The sequence below is a fragment of the Anabrus simplex genome, chromosome 2 (assembly GCF_040414725.1).
Source record: "Anabrus simplex isolate iqAnaSimp1 chromosome 2, ASM4041472v1, whole genome shotgun sequence".
Taxonomy (NCBI): Eukaryota; Metazoa; Arthropoda; class Insecta; order Orthoptera; family Tettigoniidae; genus Anabrus; species Anabrus simplex.
The window spans coordinates 671250430-671267427 of NC_090266.1; the positions used below are offsets into that span (position 1 = coordinate 671250430).

The 16998-nt window shown below is 37.9% G+C and overlaps 1 protein-coding gene across 4 annotated transcripts in view; it reads right to left on the reverse strand.

Moving 5' to 3' along the window:
• LOC136863022 (actin nucleation-promoting factor WASL) overlaps nt 1-16998 on the reverse strand; it is a 227098-nt gene that overhangs the window by 91509 nt on the left and 118591 nt on the right. For all 4 annotated transcript variants that reach the window (XM_067139337.2, XM_067139336.2, XM_067139333.2 and 1 more), the window contains one exon: nt 2206-2305. In XM_067139337.2, coding sequence (XP_066995438.1) covers nt 2206-2305 — 100 coding nt within the window. The remainder of the gene's footprint in view (nt 1-2205; nt 2306-16998) is intronic.

A 16998-nucleotide genomic window follows, 5' to 3' on the forward strand; every position in this document is an offset into this window, starting at 1 on the left:
TTATCTTTTAATTTTCACACTTTTATTTTACTATCTCTTACCTCCTCTAATTTTTCCATTCTCCCCACTCTCAATTTTACTATCACAACTCTATGGTCACCATTGAATGCTTCTCCTGGTAAAGCTGTTACATCCATCAACTGTCTGTGATTTGTCCTTTCCATCAGAAAGTAATAAATTATTGATTGTATTCTTCTGTCAGCCCCGCGATGGTACAACATAGGTTGTACTGCCCTGCTTTTTGAAGTGGACACAGAATACTACAGCTGCCAACCAGGAACGAACGCCACCTGCACGGGCTACCCAGGAAGGGCACATCACCCAGGTGCAAATCAAGGCAGAACCCCAGACTAAAGACGACAGCACACAGGTGGAGCTAGTAACCCGTTGGTGTTCTGAGGCAGTATTCAATAACTGATGTTATTCTTCTGTCATCCCAGCAACATCTTGTAATTTTTCTGCTGTTTTTCTTCCGAAACCATGTGTTGCTGACAATTATTCCATTCTTGTCACAAAACTCAACTATTTTCTCTCCCTCCATTCCTTTTCCCATATCCACATGGTCCAATTACTTCTTCCTTTCCCTGTATTTTGTTTCACACCTATGCATTCCCATTCCCTGTCTCCCATTATAATCACTTCCACATCAGTTATCGCCTTTCTGGTTTCTCCAGAAATTCCTCAATATCCTCTTCTTTGTTCCCTGTCTGTGGTGCATACCCTTGTATGGAGTCCTTGACTCTGTTTCTCATTCTCTGTCTAATTTTCATTATCCTGTCACTAATGTACTTACTATATCTACATACTCCTTCAGCTGTTAAGAAATTATCAGGCCCATTCCATTTTTCATCTCGCTGCCTCGGCTACAGTATAGCATACATTCTTTTTCATATACAGGGTGGTCGGAAACAACATGAACCGAGTATATGAGCAACAGACCATTGGTCATACTGATAAGTAATTTGAAAAAATTATGTTGATATCTCACGCCCTTGTCATTTTATCAGCTGCTGAAATTAGGCAATCAGATCACTTCGCGGGCGAATGCTAATGGGACTTTATGAGGTGGTCTGGCTAAATTTGTACGTGGCTTGGTCAGGCTTGAGAGCCATGCCAAGAAATAAGCATCAAACACTAACACACCATGGGTTTCAGCCAATGCCACCGTAATGTGCTTGCTATGGGCCAAGCCTATCAGCAGGGAGGTCCTTGTTCAAGTCCCTCCCCTGGAGAACTTTATTTCTTCTATTTGTGCTCTCAAGCCGTTCATAAGCCATGTGCAGATTTAACAACACCGCTTCGCATAGACCATCTGAAGTTGCCCGCGAAGCGATCCGATTGGCTAACTTCAGAAGCTGATAAAATTACAACAACGGCCCAAGATATCTAATTATTTTTTTCTAATTATTTATCTGTATGACCAACCCTCTAACGCTCATATATCCGGTTCACGTTGTTTCCGACCACCTTGTATATATTAACAACTTGCATTTGCTGGCAAGATCTAGTATTTACGATTCACTAAGTCTCCTGGTATGGGCTAGATCAAACTTGCTACTTTCACTTATCTGTCTTGGTCTCATTTTTGGCTTTGACAATGTGAAAGTGACTGAGGTATGCTACTTACTTTACATCGCACTGACACAGATAGGTCTTATGGCGACAATGGGATAGGGAAGGCCCAGGAGTGGGAAGGAAGCGGCCGTGGCCTTAATCAAGGTACAGCCCCAGCATTTGCCTGGAGTGAAAAATGGAAAACTACGGAAAACCATCTTCAGGGTTGCCGACAGTGGGATTCGAACCCACTATCTCCCTGATGCAAGCTCACAGCTGCATGACTCTAACCGCATGGCCAGACTCGGGTATGAGCGGTGCTGGTAGTGCCATTCCTTAAGTAGCCAGTCCTTGAAATGAATGGTGTGAAAACAACGCTAATAAGATCAGTTGGTGTGGGCATATCAGTGAGCTTGGTAGACTGATATGTAATAGCAACTTCTGGCTCTGTGAGGAAAGCAAGGGGGAAACTACCTCACTCCTTATTTCCCAAGAATGCCTGTTCAGTGATGCTTAGGCCATCTACGGCAGCTGATGGCAGAGCTGTTCACGATGAAACCAATCTTCCGGCTGAATACTCAAAGAGATGTTAACAGCCGACGCAAATGGCAAAAGACAATTGTAAACACAACAGTAATGCCCCTTACATACCTAATCGGCGTTGTTTTTTGGCTTCCAACTTCTCCAACAAAGCTGTCCTAACAGCATAAGCTTCCTCTTCACTGGCAAAATTGAAGGCAGCTATCCCCTCCTAAAAGACATAGAGAGAGTAGTAAGACGCATTCTGAAGTTCACTATGCAGTTGTATCTCTCATGAAATATCAACAGTATATCAATGAAGGTCATTAGTTCTTTTCTAGAACTAACAAGGGAAGTCTTTGAGTTTGAACATTCCATTGGAAGGACAACTCAAATGTGGTCACTGAAAATGGCTGCAAGTTACATTTCGGTTTAAAATTATGAATTTGATTAAATAATTGCAGTTAGTAACATTATGTTATATTTGGGCAGGTAAGTGGCTATTGGCTAATGTGCTCAATGTTATGTAGTATTCTGTGTTGAGCACTTCATTGAAAAGCCCCGTCTTCAGTTTGATATTGACTGAAAATGTATAGAGACGCATCTCGCTTGTATCAACACTTGGGTGTACATAATAAAGCCTTTTATATATTACACTTATATTAATAATATAATTATATTTTTGATAGGGTGCTTTCTGGTTATCTTCAATGTTGCGACCAAACATAACAGCATATGTTAATAACTACAACCACTTGAAGTTGCCCATTAGATCAAATTAATAACCTTTGCTAGCTATTTTCATGCAATTTGGAGCGTTCGAACACAAATACTACTCTTATAAGGGTGAGGCAAAAGGGTTGGTAAGTTACAGGAAACTACAGCCTGATCGAAGAGCTACTGAAAGGTCACTGGAGAAAAAGAACCCAACAGGTCAGTATATAAGTAACAGAAAAGAACAATCACATGACAAATCCTTTTATCCTCATTGGTTTGCCCCATGATCTTAGTTTTTACCACCTGTGCTCATCTTCATATTTTTGTCTCCCTCCATTTCCTGTGTTTATCTGGCTTTTTCCTTATCCCACACTTCCTGCATCAGGACTGATGGTCTGTCAACATGGCCCCTCAAAGAGTGTTGAAGCCCGCCCTCCTAGGAAGCTGGGAAACAGACATGAGCCTGTTAGGAGCTGAGAAGAAATGCAGAAGAGAAGAGACTGACAAGCAGAGAGCTTATCTATCTGAAGATGTAGATCCTTGATCTTTTGCATTTCATGATTTGTCTTTGTCTTCTTTTCTTAAGGTGAATTTAAACTTCTTGACACTAGTGTATATATTGAAACACAAGGACACAATTTTTTTACAGCCTGAATTGAATTTTCCACCTATCCTTCCAAGAGTTCATAAATTTATTATTGTTAAGTTTTAAAAGTGGCTTTCAAATTGGAATATCAATAAGATTTTCACATTCTTTCATTGGTGAAATTAACTGCAACTGAGAAACTATGAAGAGATCTCTGAACCAACTGATATCTTCAAGATTAGGGAGATATTTCTTTTTTTGCTCATGGTTTAATGCAGTCCTAACTCAAGATTTTGGTGATGATGTGATGAGAAAGGATTAGAACAGGAAAGGAAGCAGCTGTGGTGTCAAAATAGGAAACCACAGAGAGCTATCTTCAGGGCTGCCAACGGTGGGGTTCAAACTCTCCATCTCCCAAATGCACACTCACAGTTACGCAGCCTGTACTATGCAGTCAACTTGTTTGGTAGGGAAATATTCTCTGGAAAATTTGCACAAGTCATGCTATGCTGTAAGTGATTTTTGATGACAAAACTGCACCTACAGGAATATCTAATTTTGAAATAAAATTGAAGTGTTTAAAACAATTTGTGACATTTCTGTACAAGCACGTTTCCCAGAACACGTACCTTTTAAAGAGGTGAATCTATTTTATCATGTGCTGGATTCATATCAATGGAACTTCCCTGACCCAACAAGGTATAATTCATAGAATCATGAAAACATTCTGCCAGGTATACTAAATGTTGTAACCAAACTCAATCAGAAAATTTTGATGATAAATGGAAGTCAAAAATATTCAGAAACGAACACTAATGACTGCCAAGTGGAATAGTCGAAATAAAACTAATAATAATGTTATTGGCTTTACACCCCACTGAAATACTTTTTTCAGCTTTTGGAGACACCGAGGTGACAGAATTTTTTCCTGCAGAGTTCTTTTACATGCCAGTAAATCTACTGATACAAGGCTGATGTATTTGAGCACCTTCAAATACCACCGGACTGAGCCAGGATCTGATGTGCCCAGCGCCTCAACCATCTGAGCCACTCAGCCTGGCAAGTTAAAACTTGAATCTAGGAAAGCCACCTTAATTCTGTATGCAAATGTGAAGAGAAGAATGAACTCCAAATCTCTAAAAAGACTGCAAAAACACTTGGATTTGACAGAGGTACGGTACTGATAAGAGCATACTGTATGTATCAACGTCAGTCACTACAAATAAACCCAAAACAGACAGACACAAATCAATTATAAAAGTCTGCTGGCCCTTGTGCTGTATGACCACTCAAAGTCAACTGGGTACAGAAGACAGCCAGGACTATTTGGAGGCCCAGGTATAGCCTCGATTCTTGCCTATGAAGCAAACCATCATTGACCTGTCTTTGTGGTATGAACTGGGTGATTATCCTGCTGGAAGCTAACATGCTGTCGTTTGAAACAAATTATATCCAATGCTGGAATCAAACAGAGGCTCGAAAATTGTTTGTAAATCTGGGCAGTGAGAGTTCCCAGAATTCTCAACAGCATTCTGGTACCATGTGAAATAAACCACCCCCTGCAATGAAAGCTTCTGTGAGAGGTGGCAATGTATTTGGCATCGTGCCTGACATTGGGTTCATGATACACACAGATCTGCCTCACATCTCCACAGGAAAATGGCACTTCATCGCTTCCCAGATCAGCATTCTCATGGCATAAGTGAGGCAATCAAGTATTCGGTCCTCAGTCAAATTGACCTTCTTAGTGACAACGTAATTTCCGAGTTCCACATCTGTAATTCGGTTATGTGCAGTCTGCACTGCACCAGGAAAGGAAGAAAAACCCTGAGTGAAACCGCTGAGAGGAAGAGGTTCTTCTCTAGTGCTGCCAGGAGAGCCTCATCTTGCTCTCTAAAAGAGATGCATGGATGGCCTATGGAATGTCTCTTTGCCTATAAGCATGTTCCCAATAAAGTTTGGCCCACTGCTTAGCAGTAAGAGTGGGACTGCCTTCCCTATGACCAGCTTCTGTTGCCCAGAAACCAGCCTTCACCAACATCAACATAGCTGACAGTATACAAGCTCCACCACAATAAGAATGACTGTTGTAAATGCACTATGGGGACCACATACTGATATGCAAGGATATAAGACTGTATGTCTAATCCTTATCTCTTTTCTCTACGGGGTCGGGGAATGCAAGGATATAAGACTGTAGGCGGTAAAATACATCATGATATTCCCTTGGACACTGCAAGAATGGACAAGAAATAAGTTCATGTTTCATAAAAAATACAATTTAACTAGCAATGACACCTATGAGGTGAATGGCAAAACATATCTTTAAAATCAACAAATTTTAAAAAAATACGTCCTGTAGGGGAATCAAACTTACATTTGGATTTTTATGTCTATATCTACTTATATTTTGGCTGTCCACACCATCTGGCACAGGTACAGAGCAGTCTAGTCAGCATCATACTACTGTACCTGGATGGACAGAACTTAATTACAAACGACATGTGTATTTCTTCATTTACTGGATTAATAAGAGTTAATGTGAACTAGAATTCCTTACATTCTGTCATGCCATTCCCCAGAATAACTGAATAACATTAGCCATACAGCCAAACTGTTTTAGGTGTGTATGAACCACGCTCAACGGACTACCACATGGACAGATGAGACAGTGAGGAACTTATACAGTACCTTGGGCTCATTCTTTTTTCCTTGAGCGACTGTACATAAAATTGTTGATAAACTTAACCATAATAGGTATTTATTTGATCCTGTATTAACTTGCCTGAATCTACTGAAGAAACTATTTAAAATAGTTTATGTTGGGTCCACAATACAGGATCAAATAAATACCTATTATGGTTAAGTTTATCAACAGTGAGTATGCCAGCCAGGCTAAGAAATTGTTTCACAGATTTAAGAACTTAAAAATTAAAATTTCCAAAATCTCTAAAGACATAGTTTTCCTTAAAAAATGTTTATCTTATAAGCTGGTGCCAAAACATTTGATATCCTTGCAAAAAGGAGGAAGGTTACATCACAATGACATAAAAACACAGAATGAGGTTAATCAAGTATGGCTCAGGAATGAAATTAAGTTTCTTTTTCTTAAAACAACCAGACTTAATAATGAGTTATATGAGTTAAATCTAATGATAGCCAAAACAGCATTGAAAATAGAGTGGGACTGGTTACAGACGAACATAGAAACTTCAATACAACAACACTCCAGGTCAACATAAAAGGGCAACATTTTGGATATCAAAGATATGTACTCCAACATTCCTATAGTAGAATTTAATGCAATACAACAACACTCCAGGTCAACATAAAAGGGCAACATTTTACAGCTTAATATAGCAATGAACATACCTATATCTAGGAAGAATTATAATAGAGAGATAAATATAATCTACCAAATTGCTCGTAACAACGGATATTCCAGAAAATTTATTAATAGAATGATAAATAAAATGAAAAATAAACCAAAAATAACTTTAATTAAAGAGTGAAAGGAGAAAAAGAAATTTGCAGTTCTAACCTTTTTGAGCAAGAAACAAGTGATATTGGATAAGAAGTTCCAAAATTTACTTGGTAATAAAGTAAAACACTTTAAGAGTAATAAGAAGATAAATATTCTGGATGATAATGAACACAAGTTCTTTGAACCTGTTAGAAATCTCACTCAAGTTAAATTTGATGTTAATGAAATGAACATTTTAAGTAAAGGGCCTAAATTCAATTGGGAAAAGGAGAATTATAATAATGGAAAAGATTTGGTCATATTAATAGCTGAAACTGAAGTGGCCATAGCGAACCTACCACTTGATGAGCAAGTTACTCTTAAATATGAGTTAGTACAATAATATCCAATATGATAGAATGTAATGTAGAGAACCATAAGGAGTTGAATAAGAACATCAAATTATTGAAGGAGAAGACAGATAATAATATTGTTGTGACAAAAGCTGATATAGGTGCTTGTAGAAAGACAAGATTATATTGAAAAGACTAAGAATATTCTAATGAGCAATAATTTTGATTTGATAAAAAAAGGATCCCACATCATCTACGCACAAAAAACTTAAACGAATTCTCAATAGCATGACCTTTTCATTAGACTCCAAAGATACTGTCTAGTTAACATGAGCCCAGAAATACCTACTTTAAGGTTGCTACCAAAAATTCATAAACAAGAAATTCCTATTAGACCAATAGTTAATTTTAGAAATAGTCCGGTATATAAGACGGCCAAATTTATACAAGGATTTTTAAAAGAACATTATAAGTTTAAGAGCCAGAGGCACTTAATTAATACTATTAACTATTGTTACAGGATCAAAAACATTGAGCTGACAGGTTACTACACGATATATTTTGGATATCAAAGATATGTACTCCAACATTCCTATAGTAGAATTTAATGCAATACAACAAATTAAGGAACGTGGGAACTGAAGAATTTTTAACATTACTAGAATTTACTTTGGAAAATAACTATTTCGTTTTTGACAAAATTTACAAACAATCTAACGGCCTAGCAAGGGGTTCGCCGGCTTCAGGTATTTTAGCAAACATATTCATGGATTACATGGAATATAATAAAATAGTGGATAAAATAGATGGATTGATTATATGGTTAAGATACGTCAATGATATATTTGTTATTATCGATGAACAAAAGGTTAAACCTGATGGTCTATTAGAGTATTTAAATACTTTGGATAAACAAGTACATTTTATGATGGAATCTGAAAATGATGGAACTTTAAGTTATTTAAATTTAAAAATTACTAAAATCCTGGTCATTTCAATTTCCAAAGTGTCAGAAAAGCTACTCAAACAGATACTATTACCAGAAACAACTCCAACACAAGCTACTCAAACAGATACTATTACCAGAAACAACTCCAACACTCCAGGTCAACATAAACGGGCAACATTTTACAGCTTAATATAGCTATGAACATACCTATATCTAGGAAGAATTATAATAGAGAGATAAATATAATTCACCAAATTGCTCGTAACAACGGATATTCCAGAAAATTTATTAATAGAATGATAAATAAAATGAAAAATAAACCAAAAATAACTTTAATTAAAGAGTGAAAGGAGAAAAAGAAATTTGCAGTTCTAACCTTTTGAAATAAGCACTCTTATCAACTGGCTAAAATTTTCAGAAAAGGAACATCAATGTCATAAACAAAACTAATAAGATAATTTTCAATTCAGATAAAATAGAGAATAAATGTATAATTAATAAATCATGAATTTACAAATTGACATGCCAAACATGTAGACAACGATACATAGGACAGTCTGGAAGAAGTTTCGCTATAAGGTACAAAGAACATGTTAATGCAGTCAAACATAAAAGATTTTAGGCAATGGGAGAGCATATGATTGAAATGAGTCATACATTTACAGACATTTCTAATGACATGGAGTTAATACATTTGGACAAAACAGGAAAATTTATTAATGTTTTGGAAAATTTAGAAATTTATCTTGCACAAAAAATGACTTAGATCAAGTTTAAATGAAAGAAATACAGAAGGGAACCCATTGTATAGACTAGTGTTTGATAATTTAAGGAAGAAAAACAGAAGAAAAACTTAAAGATCTTAAATTTATATAGGTATTCTCATTTCAATTTATCAAAATATTAAGTTTTATGTCATGATCATTTTCATAATATTTCATTAGTTTCTTTATTCACTGATATGGTGAATTAAGATACAATACTCCTTTAAACTGTAAGAAAAGCAAAAGATAGTGTTATATTATTTTATTATTGAGATCACTGATGAAGGGAATGGATATTTTTCCAGAAACATGTTAAAATAAATAATTTTCTATCATTAAAAGTGTATTGACAAGGTAGACCCAACATAAACCATTTTAAACAGTTTCTTTAATAGATTGTACATAAAATGACATGATATACAACCCAGTTCAAACTTCATATACTGGCTGAACAGCACAACCTGGGAAATGAAAACTTCTTGAGCATGTATCACTCACTGATGACGATAGTGTAGAAGATAACTGGGGAAAATGTGATGTAACCATCAATAGAGTAATGAGTGATATTCTTGGTGTAGAAAAGAAATAGAAGAGAGAAGAGTAATGGTTTGATGGTGTATACTATGAAGAAGTAATGAGGCATAACAGAATACCCAGCAAAACTTTGGAAGAAGGGGAACCCCAAGGGTATCAGAAGAAATGTAGAGTTGATAAATCGGTTCAGTGCAGTAAGACCATCTCGGATTAAGAGACAGTGGGGAGGATTTGGTTGTTAAAGGAAAAAAAAATTGCACAAGATAAATTTGTAAGATAATGAACAATGCTAGCAAGTAACAGGATTTATAGGATGATGGGCAAGATATTCAGATAAGCTATTTGAATGCAGTACATCAAGAGTTTAGATAATGGAGAGGGCCATGCATACAACCAGGACACAGAAGAAAGTAAGGTTATTCATCTAATCTAAATGTATGGAATGTTGTTGGAACAAAATTTCCATGCAGACCAACATTCTTTTTAGGCATTAACATTTATTCTTGATAAAGTCAAAACTCATCCCGTTATTCACAAATCTCCCAATAAGATTCCCCTTCTAACGATTCCACTATCTCCCTTCCCTCCACTTCCTGCAGCTTACAGCTGACCTACTTAGCAGTCTGTTAGTTCTGACTGCAACGCACAGTAGTTTACATCTTTGCTTTCAGTTTCAACATGCCACATGAAGTCACATTTCTTTCCTTTTATAATTTGCTCTTTCCCCGTTTCATTATATTCTATGCAATTCTCCAATTCTTTATTCTCCTTATCTGTAGATTGTTAATTGGAGCAGCACACTATTTTGCCAATTTATTGTTTCTTCCATGTTGATATTGTACTTTAACCATCATCTCTGTATTTGTCTCTCAAATGTTTTCTTCAAGCACTGCTATACTATGAGAAACTCTCATTTATCAGATGTATTTCAGAATTGTAATAAACATGGTGTGTTGCATAAAACTACATCACGAGGGGCAGGTGGATCACTCGGTTTAAGTGAAATGATTTATACTAAAAAAGCAGCTTTCAGTGTTGTGTTTTAGTATTAATGTAATATGTATTAGCTGGCCCCGTGGTGTAGGGGTAGTGTGCCTGCCTCATATCCAGAGGCCTGAGGTTCGATTCCTAGCCAGGTCAGTAATTTTTACCTGGATCCGAGTCATATTGGCTAATATAACGAGATGTGTGGTTATGGGCTAGAAGACATTACAGGTTGTGTTGGATGCTATCCAGCATAACACTCACTCTAGCACACGGGCCACTGCACAGGAGGTGAACATCAGTCAGGCATCTGTTATGTGGATATTGCATACCCAGCACTTCCAGGAATAATTCATTCTTAGAGTGCTGGAGAGCGCGATCGCGCTCCTCTGTAGGCTAGTGGAAAAGTGCCAGGAGAACCATTGCGCTCCATGTTGCAGCTGTCTATGTAAGTCGTCATAGTTTGCACATATCTGACAGAAGGCAGCTCCAGTCAGCATCACTCTGTAGCAGATACTACATAGCTTCTAAATCTACCACCAGAATCTCTGTGCGACATGTTGTGTTGATGTTATGATTTTTTCTATTTCAGCTGTTTGGCGCATACCTGTAGACCATGTGTTCGTAATAATGGCGACTAGTTCTCGTACTGTGTTTGAAATTGATGACGATTTGGTACAGTATGCTAATTAATTGAGTGATGATTATGATTATATCGAGTCAGGCAATGATTCAGATGATACTGAGAGTGATGATAATGCCGGTAACGTTTTAAACAATGACGATAGTGGTGATGTTATCCAACTTACTTGTGTGACACTGATGCATGAAATTTCCGATTCAGATGGTAATGATAGTTATGGGAAAAATTATGGAGTTGACGGAGACAGTAACGATGATCAGATTCCCGATTTCCGTGAAATTCAGTCTGATCACGACGTACAATTTCAACCCTCTCCTGCATTCCTTGAGACGCCTGGCCCTGGCCCTAAACATGCACCTCGTCCTGATGCTAGACCAAGTCAGTATTTTAATCTGTTTTTAGAAGAACTATTGATGATTATGATGCTTGTTGTTTTAAGGGGCCTAACATCGAAAGTCATCAGCCCAGAAGAACTATTATAAAAGATGGATATTTTACAAACTAGTAAACAATGCATCAATGTGCACAGAAATACTAAGATGTAATGAAATCCAAATTTGAATTTCAAACCTTTTCAAAAATTGCATGAACAAATTAAAATTTTTTTACTTGGCAATGTGAATTATTTTTGTGATGTTAATGTAATGAGTGAAGAGAGGGATCACTTAGCTACAAGAAAATGTAAACTACAATGAGATATCTTGAAAAGTGATGATAGAATATGCTTTTTTTTTTTTGCTAGTTGCTTTACGTCGCATCGACACAGATAGGTCTTATGGCGACGATGTCACAGGAAAGAGCTAGGAGTGGGAAGGAAGCAGCCGTGGCCTTAATTAAGGTACAGCCCCAGCATTTGCCTGATGTGAAATTGGGAAACCATGAGAATATGCTTTTATCTTCGGTGCTGTATAATAGGCATTTCCTCTCTGGCAATCTTAGCAACCACGGCAGTAAGGGAGCCGGCACTAAGAGGGTTAATGAACAAGGTGAGTGTGTATATGAGGATCTTCAAAGGGCAGAAGTATTCAGTCAGCAGTTACAAGGATAATGTCCAGGCAGAGGAGGTGACTAAAGCTAAAGAAGTACTAAAATTTACCTATGATAACAATGACATTTACAATAAGATACAAAAGTTGAAAAAAAAGAAAAGCGGCTGGAATTGATAAGATTTCTGGGGATATGCTAAAGACAATGGGTTGGCATAAAGTACCATATCTGAACTACTTATTCGATTATTATTTGCATGAAGGAGCTATGCCAAATGAGTGGAGAGTTGCTATAGTAGTCCCTGTGTCCAAAGCAAATGATAGACATAAAGCTGAAAATTACAGGCCAGTAAGTTTCACATGTATTGCTTTTTTTTTTCTTTTTTTTTTGCTACTTGCTTTACGTCGCACCGCCACAGATAGGTCTTTTGGCAACGATGGGACAGGAAAGGCCTAGGAATGGGAAGGAAACGGCCATGGCCTTAAGGTACAGCCCCAGCATTTGCCTGGTGTGAAAATGGGAAACCACGGAAAACCATCTTTAGGGCTGCCGAGAGTGGGGTTCGAACCCACTATCTCCCGATTACTGGATACTGGCCGAATTTGTCTCATTACCAAAAATTCATGCCTGCCTGGCCATCAGATGATAGAGATGTTGATCTCTCATAGTGCATTGGCACTGCCGGTGGCTCCAAGTAGCCTACGCAGTGGTCTCCACAGTATACACTAGCCATGCGTATTGGTGGGTGTGCTATTTACCAACTGATGAGCCCAATTTGCACACTGGGGCGAAACACTGGCAACCAAGAACGAGTTCACTGGAAAATTTATAATGTCCAATAACGGACCATTTATATTGGTATTATAAATTTACTCATTCGGAACAAATATTTCAGGTTCCCTACGGGAATCAACATCTATATCATCTGATGGCCAGGGATACATACATAATTATAGATTGCTATGCCTTTCAGCGTTCAGTCTGCAAGCCTCTGTGAATTTACTAAACGTCGCCACAATCCTCGATTTGCAACTAGTGTTGTGGCCTCACTTAGTTCTATACCTCTTATCTTTAAATCGTTAGAAACTGAGTCTAACCATCGTCGTCTTTGTCTCCCTCTGCTTCTCTTACCCTCCATAACAGAGTCCATTATTCTCCTAGGTAACCTATCCTCCTCTATTCGCCTCACATGACCCCACCACCGAAGCCGGTTTATGTGTACAGCTTCATCAGAGTTCATTCCTAAATTAGCCTTTACTCCTCATTCCCAGTACCGTCCTGCCATTGTTCCCACCTGTTTGTACCAGCAATCATTCTTGCTACTTTCATGTCTGGTACTTCTAACTTATGAATAAGATATCCTGAGTCAACCCAGCTTTCGCTCCCGTAAAGCAAAGTTGGTCTGAAAACAGACCGATGTAAAGATAGTTTCATCTGGGAGCCAACTTCCTTCTTACAGAATACTGTTGATCACAACTGCGAGCTCACTGCATTAGCTTTACGACACCTTGATTCAATCTCACTATATTACCATCCTGGGAGAACACACAACCTAAATACTTGAAATTATCGACCTGTTCTAGCTTTGTATCACCAATCTGACATTTGATTCTGTTGAATTTCTTACCTACTGACATCAATTTAGTCTTCGAGAGGCTAATTTTCATACCATACTCATTGCACCTATTTTGAAGTTCCAAGATATTAGACTGCAGGCTTTCAGGACAATCTGCCATTAAGACCAAGTCATCAGCATAGGCCAGACTGCTTACTACATTTCCACCTAACTGAATCCCTCCCTGCCATTTTATACCCTTCAGCAGATGATCCATGTAAACTACGAACAACAAAGGTGAAAGATTACAGCCTTGTCTAACTCCTGTAAGTATCCTGAACCAAGAACTCACTCTACCATCAATTTTCACTGAAGCCCAATTGTCAACATAAATGCCTTTGATTGATTTTAATAATCTACCTTTAATTCCATAGTCCCCCAGTATAGCAAACATATTTTTCCTCGGTACCCTGTCATATGCTTTCTCTAGATCTACGAAACAAACAACTGCCTATTCCTCTCGTAGCATTTTTCAATTACCTGGCACATACTGAAAATCTGATCCTGACAGCCTCTCTGTGGTCTGAAACCACACTGGTTTTCATCCAACTTCCTCTCAATGACTGATCGCACCCTTCCTTCCAAGATGCCAGTGAATACTTTGGCGGGTATACTAATCAATGAGATACCTCGATAGTTGTTGTAATCCTTCCTGTTCCCTTGCTTATAGATAGGTGCAATTACTGCTTTAGTCCAATCTGAAGGTACCTTACCAACACTCTGTACTAATTTTACTACTCTATGAAGCCATTTCATCCCTGCCTTCCCACTATACTTCACCATTTCAGGTCTAATTTCATCTATTCCTGCTGCTTTATGACAATGGAGTTTATTTACCATCCTTTCCACTTCCTCAAGCATAATTTCACCAATATCATTTTCCTCCTCCCCATGAGCTTGGCTGTTTGCAACACCACCAGGATGATTTCCTTTTACACTGAGAAGATGTTTGAAATATTCCCTCCACCTCTCCAGTAATTCCCTGGGATCTATTATGAGTTCACCTGAATTACTCAAAACACTGTTCATTTCCTTTTTCCCTCCCTTCCTAAGATTCTTTATTACTGTCCAGAAAGGTTTCCCTGCTGCTTCACCTAGCCTTTCCAGGTTATTACCAAAATCTTCCCAAGACTTCTTTTTGGATTCGACAATTATTTGTTTCACTCTGTTTCTTTCATCTACGTACAAATCCCTGTCTGCCTCGGTCCTTGTTTGGAACCATTCCTGATAAGCCAGGCAGGCATCAATTTTTGGTAATAAGACAAAGTCTCTCATAGTGCACTGGCACTGCCGGTGGCTCCATGTAGCCTACGCAGTGGCCTCCACGGTATGCATGCGCATTGGTGGGTGTGCTATTTACCAACTGATGAGCCCAACTTAGCACACTGGGGAGAAATGCTGAAAACTAAGGATGAGTTAGCTGGAAAATTTATAATGTCCATAACGGACCATTTATATTGGTATTATAAATTTACTCATTCGGGACAAATATTTCACGTTCCCTATGGGAATCAACTTCTATATCATAAGTGGAGATATGGCGTGGAATGATATCAGTAGAAGAATAAGTTTGAGTGGTGTCTTTAAAAGTGCCCATGCTCCCACTAATGATAAAAACAACTCCTCAAAAGACCAGGAGGAAACAGGAGAATTTTGGGACCTATTGGACCAGACCATAGATAACATCCCCAAACACCATATAAAATTATTAATAGGCGACTTCAACGCTCAACTAGGCAGAGAAAGAAAATACCGTGACATCATCGGAAAATGGCCAGCACACAAGAAAACAAATAAAAATGGAGAGAGACTAGTTGACCTGTGTAGAAACCATAATTTAATCTCAAAATCTACATGTTTTAAGAGGAAACCTCAAAAACTCAAAACATGGAAACACCCTGACTACACTAAAGGAGAATGGCAACTGGACCACGTCTGCATGGACAAATACCACCACAAAGAGATCTATAACGTCAAAGTCCTCCGAGGAATAGACACAGGTTCAGATCACTACGTAGTTAAAATTAAAATTAAACTCACTCCCCAGAGGAGACAACAAAAGCAAGCCCTTAAAACTAAAAGAAAAATAGATCCTACCCAGCTAATCAACAACAAAAATTACCAGAAAGCAACTGAAAAAATAAAAATCACAGACAAACTTGAAGACTTAGTACACAACCTTAAACAAATTGCAGAAGACCTAGCTCCAATTAAACCACGTAAAAAACACCAATGGTGGAACAGTGAATGTGATGAAACAGTGGAGAAAAGACATCAGGCATGGCTATTACATCAGTCCCAAAAGACAGAAATATCCTATCAAAAGCTAGTAAAACAGAGAAAAGAAACTACCCAAGTCTTAAGAAGAATAAAAAGACAACATCATAAGGACACCCTGCAGTTAATTGAAGAACAGTTCAGTAAAACTAAATCAAGGGACTACTACAAAACCTTCAGAAAGCAGCTCCAAAAATATGAACCCCCGACCCTACTGATGAAGGATGAAGATGGTAAGCTGGCCCATAACAATAAAGACAATGCAGAAATTCTGGCTAAACATTTCAACAAGCTTTTAAATTGTGAGGAACCTACAGAACTCCTTCATTTGGACACCAACACCCCGATAAAAACATCACCAGAAAACATCAATCCCCCCACAATAAAGGAAGTCTACCAGGCTCTGAATAAATTAAAAAACTACAAAGCGCCAGGAGAAGATCAGACCTTTGCGGAAATCTGGAAATATGCAGGAAACTCAGCAAAAGTTGCCCTCCATCAACAACTTGTCTCTATCTGGATTAAAGAAGAACTACCAGAACACTGGACAACAGCCCTCATTCATCCTCTGCACAAAAAAGGGGACAAAACCGACCCTAATAACTACAGGGGAATCTCTCTCCTAGATATAACATACAAAATATTTTCAATAATCATCCTTAATAGGATAAGTTTACAACTTGAGAAAGAACTAGGAGAATATCAAGGAGGTTTCAGACCCTGGAGGAGCTGTCCTGATCAGATCATGAGTCTTAAGTTGATAATGGACTATAACAGGAGAAGAAACAGAGATATGGTGATAACATTTGTAGATTTCAAGAAAGCTTATGATTGCATCCATAGAGAATCTCTGTTTAAAATTTTAAGACACCTTGGACTACACCCCAAATTAATAAACATGATAAAATTGACTCTCACCAATACCAAGTCAAAAGTGAAGTTTAGGGGTGAAACATCAGAGACATTTGAAATTAAAACTGGACTACGGCAGGGAGATGGGCTCTCACCACTATTATTTAACTGTGCTCTAGAAATGGTAATGAGGGAATGGTT